The sequence below is a fragment of the Sciurus vulgaris genome, assembly GCF_902686455.1.
Source record: "Sciurus vulgaris genome assembly, chromosome: 4".
Lineage (NCBI taxonomy): Eukaryota > Metazoa > Chordata > Mammalia > Rodentia > Sciuridae > Sciurus > Sciurus vulgaris.
Window position 1 is genome coordinate 27,953,199 of NC_136464.1, and position 12,080 is coordinate 27,965,278.

At 56.6% G+C, this 12,080-nt stretch overlaps 1 protein-coding gene across 3 annotated transcripts; it reads right to left on the bottom strand.

Annotated features, from left to right (window-relative positions):
• Positions 1 to 136: 136 nt before the first annotated feature.
• Positions 137 to 10,125, bottom strand: LZTS2 (leucine zipper tumor suppressor 2). Of its 3 annotated transcripts, none has more exons than XM_079137317.1 (5): positions 9,985 to 10,125; positions 4,272 to 4,721; positions 2,986 to 3,648; positions 2,208 to 2,477; positions 137 to 1,493 (listed from the first exon to the last, which is right to left on the bottom strand). In XM_079137317.1, exons 2-5 carry the CDS (start codon positions 4,677 to 4,679, stop codon positions 810 to 812), a joined length of 2,025 nt encoding a protein of 674 aa, XP_078993443.1. In that variant the 5' UTR covers positions 4,680 to 4,721; positions 9,985 to 10,125; the 3' UTR covers positions 137 to 809. The 3 variants fall into 3 exon arrangements, with proteins under 3 accessions (XP_078993443.1, XP_078993444.1, XP_078993442.1); XM_079137318.1 differs by lacking the exon at positions 9,985 to 10,125 and adding an exon at positions 7,217 to 7,711; XM_079137316.1 differs by lacking the exon at positions 9,985 to 10,125 and adding an exon at positions 7,266 to 7,710.
• Positions 10,126 to 12,080: the final 1,955 nt, after the last annotated feature.

A 12,080-nucleotide genomic window follows, 5' to 3' on the forward strand; every position in this document is an offset into this window, starting at 1 on the left:
CTTTCTGCTGGATTTGTCCTTCCCCTATCACCCTTCCTCCCCTTAGTAAGAGCTGAGAGATATGGGAGTTGCCAGCAAACAAAGGGATGGAGGTCAAACAGGTTCCTCCAGCACTCGTTTATCCAGCAAACTCATGTTTTTAAAAACCAAAAAACTTTTTTTTTAATTTTTTCTTTGGGTTTTTACAAGAAATTTACAGTGTGAAAAATATACAAGTGAAAACAAGGCCATAAACCTGGGTGTTGGGAAGGGCTGCTTGGTCACAAACACAAATAAACAAGACATTTCTAAGTTCTTCCTTTGGTCTGACTTCAGCCCCCTCAGCCCAGGAGGGAGGCTGCAGAGCTGGGACATGGGGATCCGACCCCAGTTCCAGCCCTGTCCCCCAACATGGCCAGGTGGGGGCAGGCACATCTGGAGCAGCTGGTGCCATCTGGCTCTCTCTGGCTTTGGGGTGGGGAGAATATGATGAGGGCTCCCCTTCCTCCTCCCAGCTCCCTTAACTGGAGAGGGCTGACAAGCATCTGGGGCAAACAGAACTGGAGGGTGGCACTGGCAGCAGCTGGGGAGTGAAATGGGCAGAACAGTAGGAGCCTCTGGATAAAGTGAACATGGGGGCATTCAGGGGACTGATCTTGCTCTTCCAAGTCACAGGGGCACCCAAGTTCTTAGCAGAGGCCCAGAGGCCTGTACCCTGGAAGACAAGTGGCTCTGAAGCCTTTAGACTTGGGGATGCTCACTGGGTCCTGGGTTCTGAGTGGCCTTTGGCTCCTGCCCCCTTCCATGGAGCTCACTGTGGAGCTGGAGCCCTAGATTTCAGTGGCAGTGATCTCCTCTAGGCAGATGCAAGGTGCTGGCTCAGCCAGGCCCAGGTCGGCGAGCTCCCGGGCCTCCAGCTCCAGGCTGAGCTGCTGCAGCTCCTGCTCTAGCTGCCGGTTGCGTCGGTACATCTGGATGTAGTTGTGCTGCAGCTGCTTCTGGTAGCGGATCACCTGCTCCTTCTCCGCCTGCCAGGCCAGTCGCTCCCCCTCAAAGCTGTCCCTCTGCTCTTCACCCCGCCGCCGCTCCCGCTGCAGCTCTGCCCGCAGCCGCTCCACTTGGGCCCGCAGGCTGCCTCCTGCCCCAGCTGCTGCCCGCTGCACCTTGGCCTCGTCACTCTCTGCCAGGAGAAACGGATCAGCCGTGGCAGGTGGCACAGGGGGCTCCCGCAGTCCAGCTGCCTCAGCGTCCAATTGCCCAGCCTTCTCCCGCAGCCGCTCAGCCTCCTGGCGATGCCGCTGTAGCTCCTGGGAGCAGGTCTCCAGTTCCAACTCCCGAGCTCGGGCTGCCTCCTGCAGGCCCCGGGCTCGGCCCTCACTGACCCGCAGGGCAGCCCGGGCCTCCCGCAGTGCCACCCGCAGGGCCACCAGCTCGCTGCCCTTCTGTACCAGCTCTGCCTGAGACTCCTTCAGTTGCTGCTTCAGCAGGGAGATCTCGCCTGACTTCTGGCACACCTGCGGGTGGAAGGTGGTCAGGAAGGATGGTGAGAAGGGTTCTCTGGGGGGATCAGGCCCTGGGCATCATGCTGTGCATTCAGGAGGCTCAATCATTACCCGCATTTTAGAGAGAGAGACACTGAGGTGAGACTAGTCACATATCTACGGTCATACACATTGTAAGTGGCTGAAGGGGAACACAGACCCGATCTTTTCCCTTCAAAGTGGTGTTGTCAAAACATCAGAAGATACCGTGGAAGCACTGCCTAGCTGTGGGAACATGGTGGTTGTGGTGCGGTGTGAGTGGGAGCAATCACGGGCAGAGCATGTATCCAGGTGAGAGGTGCCACAGCCGTGGGTATGAGAACAGACATCAGAGCCAGATTGCCTGGGTTCAAATCTTAGCTCTGCCTGTTATGTGGGACTTGGCTCCAGCTTATCTGGGCCACCATTTCTTCGTGTCTAAAATAGGGATATTAACAATACCCACCTTGTAGGGAAGACAGTGAGACAGCAATGCCACTGGCTATGTGGGTACCAAGCCAGACCAACAAGGAGACCTAATGAGGAGACCCCCACCCAGAAAGGGATATCGGAGGGGTCCTCATCTCACATAGGTGAGAAAGGGCAGGCATTCTGAGGGTGGCCGGCTGAGGGGTGTATGGCTGCGCCTGCCTCTCCAGGGTGTGTCCTGGTGTGACCCTCCTGCCCGTCCCTCCTGGTCTGGCGCACCTCCCACTTGGTCTCCTCCAGCCGTGGCCCAAGTTCCCGCTGCTCCCGCTCGAAGGTGGCACAGCGCCTCTCCAGCTGCTCGCGCTCCTGCAGCAGCTGTGCGAAGTCGTCCTGCAACTGCCGCTTCTCTTGCTGCAGCTGGAACACCTGCAGCTGCAGCAACTGCTGGGCGCGCTGGGCCCGCTGTGTGGCCTGCTGCGTCTGGGCTGCACAGTCCTCACGCAAGGCCTCGCGCTCTCGCGGCCAGTGCCGCTGCCGCTCCCTGAACGCCTGAGGATGAGAAGGCAGGTCTGTCCTGCGCATGCTCTCCAGACCAAACCCTGCCACCCTCACTAGCTCACTGCCCAGGTGGCCCACAGCTTGGGTTCTGAGAGGGCACAGTCCATGAAACCAGGAATAATTATAACAACAGTATTAGGGATGGCTTTTATAGTAACAGAAACTACCACCATAGTAATAGCAAGCATTTACATGGTACTTCTAGGTGCCAGGCACTACTTTAAGCACTTTATACCCTTTGCCTTATTTAATTCACATGATGACCCTATGGAGCCAGCAATATCCCCATTTATAGATGGAGAAACTGAAGCTCTGTAAAGTTAAGTAACTTGCTCAACTTAAAAAACTGGCACATAGCAGGCAGCTCTGACACCTTACCACAGATCATGCCACACACCCTGGCAGGGGTCTTAGACTAACTGCCCAGCCCCGCCTCCCCCAAACGGAAACCTTCCTTGTAGTTCTGCCACACCACCCCCAGGGCCACCACTGACCACACCTGGCACACGGTGGCCTCGCTCTCATCCAGACTGTCCCGTAGCTGCTGCAGCTCTGCCTCACGGTCTCGGAGTTTTCCTTCCAGGACACAGTGCAGTAGGGCCTCATCCGAAGGGGGAGGAGGGGGTGGTGGTGGTGGGGAGCGGTCCCCACAGGAACTGCTGTCAGGGGAGGCCCTGGGACCACTACCCAAGAGTCCCCCGGCCACTCGGCCCCCCAGAGAGCCCGTGCTCTTGCTGGAGGAGGACCGGCCACTGTCTGAGTGGGAAGGCCCAGTAGGAGCTCCTCGGGCTGGCCCAGGCAGTGCCCCCCGCCCAGGGCCATGGGAGGGTAGGTGCCCGCCTGGGGAGCTGGTGGCTGGCTCAGCACCCCCTGTGCTGTAGGTAGGCAGGCTGGACAAAGAATTTCGGCCGGAGTCAGATAGAGTCCCTGATGGGCAGCCACTGGCCCAGCCACTCAGTGCCAGGGGTTTGTCAGCGGCCGAGGAAGAGGAGGAAGAAGAGGAGGAAGAAGCAGGGCCCCCAAACAACTGTGTCAGGCTGCCTTGGCTCCCAGACAACCCTGTGGCCCGAGGACCCAGGAAGCTAGGTAGGGAGGGCGCCCCTCGAGGTTTGGGCAGCACTGGCTTGAAGGCTGTTGGGCGGATCAGGATTTTCTCCATGTTCTGAAACGAGGTAGCATGTAACACTGAGGATGAGCTGCCGGATCCTTCAAAGCCCTTGACATGCTCCCTGCCCTCCCATGTGGGGTCCCCAATCCCCATAAATTAATAACAACTGCCACCACTGGCAGAAGGCCTCCTGAGGGACAATTTTATGTCAAGTGATTCGAAAGGTTCATTTCCAGTCAATTACGACAGACAAGTAAAACATTATCACCATCCCCATATTACAGATGAGGAAATGGAGGCTGATCAAGGCCACAGGCCTTGTCCAAAGTCAAATTCATAGCTGTTGTATACTGATAATTTAAGAAACTAACATTTACTGAATACTTGCTAGGTCCTAAGTACTAAGTACTAAGCATTATTTGACTTAGTTCTCATATAACAGCCTATGAAAATTGGCCCATTACCGTGACTAGATAGAAAACAGAAAATGAGGCTCAGAGAGACTAAGTGATTTCCCTGAGGTCACACAGCCAGAATGTGACAGTTGGGATTAGAAACCAGGACTGGCGAATCTTGAGCTCACATTTTACCCTGTAAAAAGGCTTCCAAATTCCTGCTTCCCCAGGGAAGGGAGGTTCTGATTCCACCCAGGCCTCCTAAGAGGGGCTGGTCCTTACCTTCTCCAGCTTTCCAGAGACAGGGATGAGCTTTGGTGGTGGGCCACGGAGGTGGGCACTGCGTGCCCGCTGCTCTCGAGTATCTTCAACATCACTGCTTGGGCTGGGGGGTGTTTCTGTCCGGAAATCCTCATTGATGTAGGTGAAGCTGGTGCCAGGGACAGCTTTCCTGGGGGGCACAGCTGGGCACAGTGGTTCTTGTGTCTCATAGCCACCCCGTAGCAGCCCATCCTGCTGGCGGAAGAAGGTGGGCCCAGGGGGGCCATGGTGGCGGGAAGGAGCGGGCCCCCCAGGGCAGGGCCGGCCAGAGATGAGACTGCTCACGCTGCCCATGGTGGGAGCTTGTGGGGCAGTAGTGGCCTCAGGAGCTGGCTCCAATGGCACTGGCAGAGTGTGCACAATGGCCATGGCAGCAGAGGCTCAGGCCTGGCCAAGGGCCTCCAGGGCAACCTGTGTAAGCAGGGCAGTGGTGTCAGCGTCCCCCCCACTGTTAGCCCCATCCCCATACAAGGTCTTCTCCTGATCCTGTGATCCAGGTTAATATCCCCTCCATCCCTGCATCAATAACAAGTCCTGATCCCTCCCAAGGCTCCTCCTCCAAATACCAGCATGAATCTCAAACCCTCTCTAGGCGGCAGACCACTGCCCAACTGGTCTGAACAGGCTGATTGATTTTACCAAGCTGAGATGAAGGGATGGGAGGCCTGAGTGGTTACATAGGGCCATCTGGCAGTGGAGACTGAGACCCATGCCCAAGCTCAATCCTACGATCCTTATAGAGGCCAGGAATCAGGTTAGGTGGGGAGCCCTTTCCACCAATTCCAAGCACAGATCCCTGCTCTCCTGGGACAGGTGACCTCATTACAGGGCAGTTTAGTCTGAAACATCACGGATGCAATCAGCAACTCAGATGGTAATTACAGAACAAAGAGCCAAGGCCAGGTAGTGCCCAGCCTCCCCCTGCTGGGCCTCAGTTTCTCCCAGACAGAGAGGCGGCAAGGGTGGAGCTGGCTAAACAGGAATCCCACAGCTCTTAGGGAGCCCTCTCGGGTCCCCTGCTTCCCAGAAGTAGATGCAAGCTAATGCTTACTTCTATGGCAACTCCTAGGCTCTCCACACTCCATCCTTAGGGCTCAAAGAGGCTTGAAGACTCTGCCCTGTGGCTAACCTCTATGAAATCTTCCAGCTTTACCTGGTCTCCAGAGTAAGCCCCAGGGGATGCATGCAAAAGCCCACCACCACCTCTAGCAGCTGCTCCCAGATTCCCTTGCCTGAATCTCAAGCAAGAGGGCTCCACCTCCCCAGGCCCTGCTTCTTCCTGGAAGGGGACAGCAAACCTCCACCCGGAACTCCCTCCCAGTCCTGAGACTGCTGATGACCAGGACTTAGGCATCTGCTGAAGTCATCAGGCAGAGTAAGGGCCAAGAAGTGGACAGAGAATTCAGGAGTAGGAGTGTGCATATTTATTTATTTGTGTACGTGATGACATGCACAGGAGCATAAAAATGAACATTGTCCATGTATATGAAAATGTGAGAGTACACCATGAGGGACTGTGAATATGTGTTTGGGCAGATGCATCAATACATTCTAAACATACATGAAAGTATGTGTGAATTCTTAAGTGTATCTCATAAGACAATAGTGCATAAATAAGGGGTCACTATTAGAAAGTAGATAAAAGCAAATATATATGTCACAGTGAACTTGTGCCGAACACGATTATACCTGAGAAAATGTTTGGATAGACGTATCAGTGCCTTATGTATACGTGAGTTTATGTGTAAACTGCTATGTGTATCTTACACGAGCATGTGAACAGGCAGGTGAGTGTGTACAATTATGTAAAAAGGAGTCTGTGTGAGCATGTGCAGGAGTGGGTGGGGGCTTGGGTGGCATGCAGGGTCACCTGGGGTGGTGGGAGCCTGATTTTTTTTTTACCCTCTGAGGGGTGGGGAGAGGCATCTGACTCCTTTGCCCAATCTGTTTCCCTTTCCTTGCCTGTACTCCATTGAGTCTATACCCCTACCCCAACCCAAGAGTACAGGCACCATAACACTGGGAACCAAGGAGTCGGGACTGAGGTAAAGGAGTTGCTGGGAGCCAGGCAGGAGGTGAGCTGGGTGCAGGGTGCAATCACAGGCTCCTCTGAAGGGCAGGGCAAGGGTAGGGGCTGAGACTACCCCCATAAGTCCCAGCCCTGAGCAAAGCTGATAAGGTCACTTCTCCCCACTTTTCCGGACCAATCCAGGGCATGGAAAGAACAGTGGGGAAGGGGCAGGCACTCTGTGTGCACTTCTCACTTCAGACAGCACAGAGTGACCACAGCAAAGGGTGGCTGCAGACAGACTCCGATAGACAGACCCAAAGACAAGAGACAAAGGCTCCAGAGGCCTAGAGGCTAAGGTACCAAGAGACAGAGGCAGACATAGTGGGAACTAGAGTCACTTAAGCTCCAGAGCCAAGGGTCCCTAAATCCAGAGGGACATGGAGCTGGGTCTTGAGAGCCAGGCGTCTGGAAAACCAGGCCCAGCCAGCCAGGCTCCCGCTCTTGAAGCCCAAGAGAGAAGGAGGGGCAAGCGAGGCTCCATTTTGAGAAATGCGTTTGTGGCTGTGGGAAAGGGAACCCCTCGTTCTCCCCAGCACTCCCTGAGCAATCACGCTGGCATAAGTATGCCCCCCAGTTTAGAGGGCTGGGGGGCTGGGGCTCAGCCAGGGACAGAGAGGCATCTGGCCAAGGTCCCAGTTCTCACAGACCTCAGTTTGAAGGGCTGCAGAGTTGGGGAAAGTCTCTCCCCCTCCCAAACTCCAAGGACCAGTCAAGCAGGAACAAGTCTGGGATCTCGAGTTCCCATTTCGCGACAGGAAGCTGGGAGCCCCCAACCCACCCTTCACTTCACCCCCTTTCCACGAAGGGGGGCGGCGGTGGAATGTCCCCTCCCTACCCGACTGCACCGCGCAGAAGTTGGGGCGACTCAGCCCAGGCCCCCTCACCTCCGCCGCGTTGCTCCATGCTCAGCCCCGGGCCGCCCCAAGCGCTCCACAGGCGCGCCGCCCGCTCCAGCCCGCGCGCGGCCACTCGGAGCGACCCGGCCCGACCGGGCCCCGCCTCCGCCTCCGCCTCGGCGGTGCCCCCGGCCCGAGTGGGCGGCGCGGCGCGGAGGAGGGTCCAAGGGGCGTCCCCGCCCCGGGGCGCAGACACGCGCAAGCACCCCACGTCACGCGTGTCCGCCAGGGCGCACGCAGGGGCTTCAGGGCGGCGTTCAGGATCCCTCCCTGCGAAGCCGGGTGGACATGTGTCTTGGGGCTCGGAACTCAGCAGGCGGGTCACCCTCTACCCCAGCCTGGCCCCCGGGGCCAGTGGCAGCTGGTCATTGTTCGAGCACAAAGGGCCAAGGCGCGCTGGCGGCCGCCCCTCCCCCTTCGTTTCTCTAGGAGAAGCCTCCCCCCGCCCCAGACACTCTCCAGCTTCTTAGTCCAGACGGGAGGCCGAGGTTCAGCTGCCCCCCTCCATCTACCAGCGCCCCAAGCCTGGGCACAGGTCGGGGCCGAGGCTCTGTGGCTGCCTGCCCCACCCCCAACGGGTTGGAGGCAGCACACTTGGATTAGCTGAGACCGCGCCACCTGGCGGCCAGTTCTGACCACACATCAGTCACTCCCCCTGTGGGGGGTCACCCACTCCACTCCCCAGCACTGGGCCCTGGCCCGCAAGTCCAGGCCTGCCGCTGGCGAAGATCCGTGCTAAACAACCTGCCCTCGGAGTCATTTGCTAGAAGAGGTCATTGCTCGGAGGTGGGGGAGGCCTCTGGCCCCACCAATCGCTGGGATAAGCGATCCAAACCTACAGTCTAAACCTACACCAGCCTCAAAGCAGACAACATTCCACTGTCTTTCTCAGGGTCACAGATATTTTCACCCTCTCGAAAACAACACGATCTTAACACCCACACGACCTTTCCCACATTCAGTCTCAGGCAGCCACATCACACGGTCTCATCCATCACGTGGTTGCATGTTTCTCCTTTCCACAATCTTCCAGGCCAACTCACACACCGAGACCCTGGGTGTCACACGCCTGTTGTGCACGTCTTTCACAACTCACAGTCCTTTGCATCCAGTCATAACCTTAAATACATTTGGGTCTCCTAACCATTATTCACTCATTGACAAGTCTTATTCAACACTCCCAAGAACTTCTTAAACACACACACACACACACACACACACCTTACACACTACCACAGGCTTTCCCTGAGGGGTCTCAGTGACCTGGTCAGGTCAGCTGATGCGACACCCCTGGGTAAGGCCAGCCTCCCTCCTCCTCCTCCATGTCTCCCCCCCACTAGGGCCAAGGCCTGCCAGAGCCGGCTGGGCCCCAGGAAGGAGCATCCCCCCCTTCCAGGCCACAGCCTGGCCGGCTCTCAGCTCTATTTTTAGCTCTATGGAAAGGGTTGTTTTTCTTTCTTTTTCCCTGGAAAAGGAAACAGCCCAACCACCCTCAGGCTCACCCCAGACCCTCAGCCTCACAAGAACTAACTGAACCCTTCTCCCTAGTAGAGACCCCCTCCTCTGGCCTTGCCCCATCCCTGCCTCCTGGGGCACTAAGAGCCTCCTCCCCTTTCTGGCAGTGGGCCCAGAAGCTCAGGCAGCAGCTGGGCTCAGCGTGTGGAGGGGTGGGGGTGGGGCAGGGAGGAAGGCAGGACTGCAGCCCCTCATTCCCTGGGGGCGGGGGTGGGGGGCTCCTCCTCCTTCTTACTAGTGGGGATAGACCCCTTGGGTATTGAGGGGGCATTTACTCTCTTGCATTCTCGGTGCGGATGGGGGCTTTCACTCTTGCACGGATGGGCTCTCCGTACCTACTCTGCAAGGAGGAGCTCCCAGATCGGCAAGGGGTGGACGTAGTGGTAGAAAGGGACCCGCAGAGAGCTGCTCGTGGGGCTGGGGGTAAGGGGCGGGGTCAGAAGTCCACTGCCTTCATCGGCCTCCCTCCGATACCTTCAGGGATGCGGACTTCAAAAAAAGTGTTTTGGAACCGTAAGGTGAGGAGCCCAAGTACAGAAGGCCACCCAGCCTAATAGTCTCCTGGCCTCCCATCCACCCCGGCTCCAGGGGGCGTAGTGCTCCTATTCGTAGAAGAGGGCTTATTATCGCTCCGGGCAAAGAATGGAATCAGTCTCGCACCGGGCCATGCAAATTCTCCCTGGCCAGGTCGCGGTCCCACGGAGGGGCTGGGGAAGCACTGCCCACCAATCTGGGAGCAATCACGTGCTCCACGCCTGTTTACGTCTTGGTCATCACCTGCAGGGAGGCGGCTGGAAAGCAGGAACCTCCGGATGCGTCCCACCCTGCCCGCCCCCGCAGGCAGTCACGGGGAGTCCCCTTTCCCCAACCTCCGACTAAATAGCATCACCCTGCAGGCTGGGGTCGGTGCGGATCGCTCAGACTTGCTAGGGTATCCAACTGGGTGCGTCCTTTCCGACGCACGTGTATTCATGTGTCCTAAGTGCATGCGTGGGTCCGCGTGCATGTGTGTGTGTACGTCCGTCGGTTTCTATATCGACTTGTAGTTCGGACTCTTCACCCGCTTCCCAAGGAGCAGGGATCCCCCACCTCTCACCCTAACCCCCAGCTTGCCCAGACTCGGAAAGTTCGCTCCAGAGAGAAGATGTACAAGAGGTGGGAGTTCCTGCGCCCCCGCCGCCCTACCACTCACCGAACTCCACCTGCACTGCCGCTCCAGCTCCTGCCGAGCTTCTGCTCCAATGCCCCCACTTCCAAAGGGAGAGAACGCCGGATCCCCAGCCCGCTCCGGGCTCCGGGCTCCCGGCACCGCCAGGCCGGACTTAGTGGAGCGGGGCGGGGCGGCTGAGGCCGCGCCCCCCACCCGGGGAGGGGAGTGGTCTGCCCCACACTCCCTCAACAACCCACCCAATACTCAACCCAACAGGACCTCCACAGTGACCTGAGGCTGCCCCTGTGGCCTGACTTCATAGCTTTCCACTTGGGGAAGGGACGGGTAGCACGTGATCCAGAGCTAAATTACCTGGCTACCCTAAATAAGGGTATAGGGCTTGACTCTGCAACCCTCCCCTGCTCGGTTGAGAGCCCCGCCGGGTCCACTCTCAACCCACTCCCCACAAAGAAGGATAACCCCTAGAGAGTAGACACAGAAGGCTTGTATTTCACCAAAACAGCTCCCCCCACCTCCTGGCAACACACACACCTTGGGTTGGGGCTGCCCAAGCAGAACCACCCCGCCCCTTTCTCTGGGGTAGGTGTCTGCCCAGGTGAGCCAGCTGCCAGTCCTGGCCCCCCACAGGGCCTGGCTAGGTTTCCCTTAGACTCATAAAGTCCCACCCACAGGCACAAACAGGAAGTTGGCCTGTATTGCAGGGAGGCACCAAGGGCTCCCTCCCCCCCACCCCTGTACTCGAGGCAGCCTGTGGAAAAGCTGTCTACAGGTATCTAGGCCATGTTTGCAGCCAGAGTACTGGAGCTGCAGGCCTTAGCATGAGTTTAGTCTCTTCACAAACCCATCCACAGTATGGAAGCTGCTCCTCACAGCCACAAGTGACACATGGACACTGTCAATCTGAAGACAGGCCCTTCCTGAGCTCTCAGAGAAATTGTTAACTAGTGGAACACTGGCAGATTACCAGCCTTACCCCAGAAAATTTGCCTTGAGCCATTTTAGTTGAGAACATGGACAATAGCTCCCAGGGACCTTATACAGGACCTAGGGATCCATCTCCCCAACACTGTTTTCTAGGCTCCAGGGACTTATGAACATACTATGGGGAGTATGTAGATCTTAATGTAGGGGAGTTTAAGGCAGTTATGGAGGGGAATGTTTGTATAGAGGGTGGGGGTTGCACTGTGTTAGCTTCCCCTCCCCCTCATCATTCTGGTTTGCACTGTGTGGGGGTGTCTGCTAGGAGGGTGGGGCAAGACAAATAGACAAGTGTGTATCTATCCCTCTATCCCAATTCACAGGGTCCTCTCAAAGGTCCCCTACTGGAAACCCCTAAAGGACCTTCTGAACACATCAGACATTCTTGGAAGACTAAAATGTGGAATTCATGTCCTTGTAGGTAGTACTGATCTGGTACTGTACATCTGGAAAGCATGGCTGACATTCAATGTTACAGACCCTGGATGAGGCCTAGACCAGCCAACGCCTGGGAATGATTATAGCAGGATTAGGGAGGCCTGGCTCCAGCCAGTCTGGGAGAGACCCCCAAGAAAGCAAGCCCTGGAGGAACTACTCCCACCCCCAGGATCTTCCCCACAGAGAACAGCTCAGCAGCAGCTTTGATCCAAGGTCTATTTTTGGAGATATTTGTGGCCATAGTTCTCATATCCTTCCATAGGGTCCCTGAAGCCCCCTCTTGGGTTGACTGGGAGACCTTGAAAAGGAAGCCCTGCTTCCAGAGAGCAAAAACCTTCTCTCTACCCATAATAAAGGATTCTTCCCAGCACCCTCCTTCGAATATCTTGTATTCTCACCACTTTTTCAGGCAAACTGAAAGGGAAATTGGGACTTAAGAAGACCAGAGGAAGTGAGCTGACAAAGTAGCATCATTTAGGAATATTTGTGAGAGGATCTGTGGATCATCTATTTTACAGTCTCTTGCAGAGTTTGTTAAATTGAGGACTTCCGTACCCTCCTCAAAATTCGGAATATGTGCAGAATGAAGGAGAGGGAAGGGAAGAGCAGGGCCTAGGTTCTGTGTTTTTAAAAAGCCCCCAGGAGTTTTGGCACATGTTAACCTCAGAGAAATATGGGAGAGGGTACCGGAGGAGGGGAAT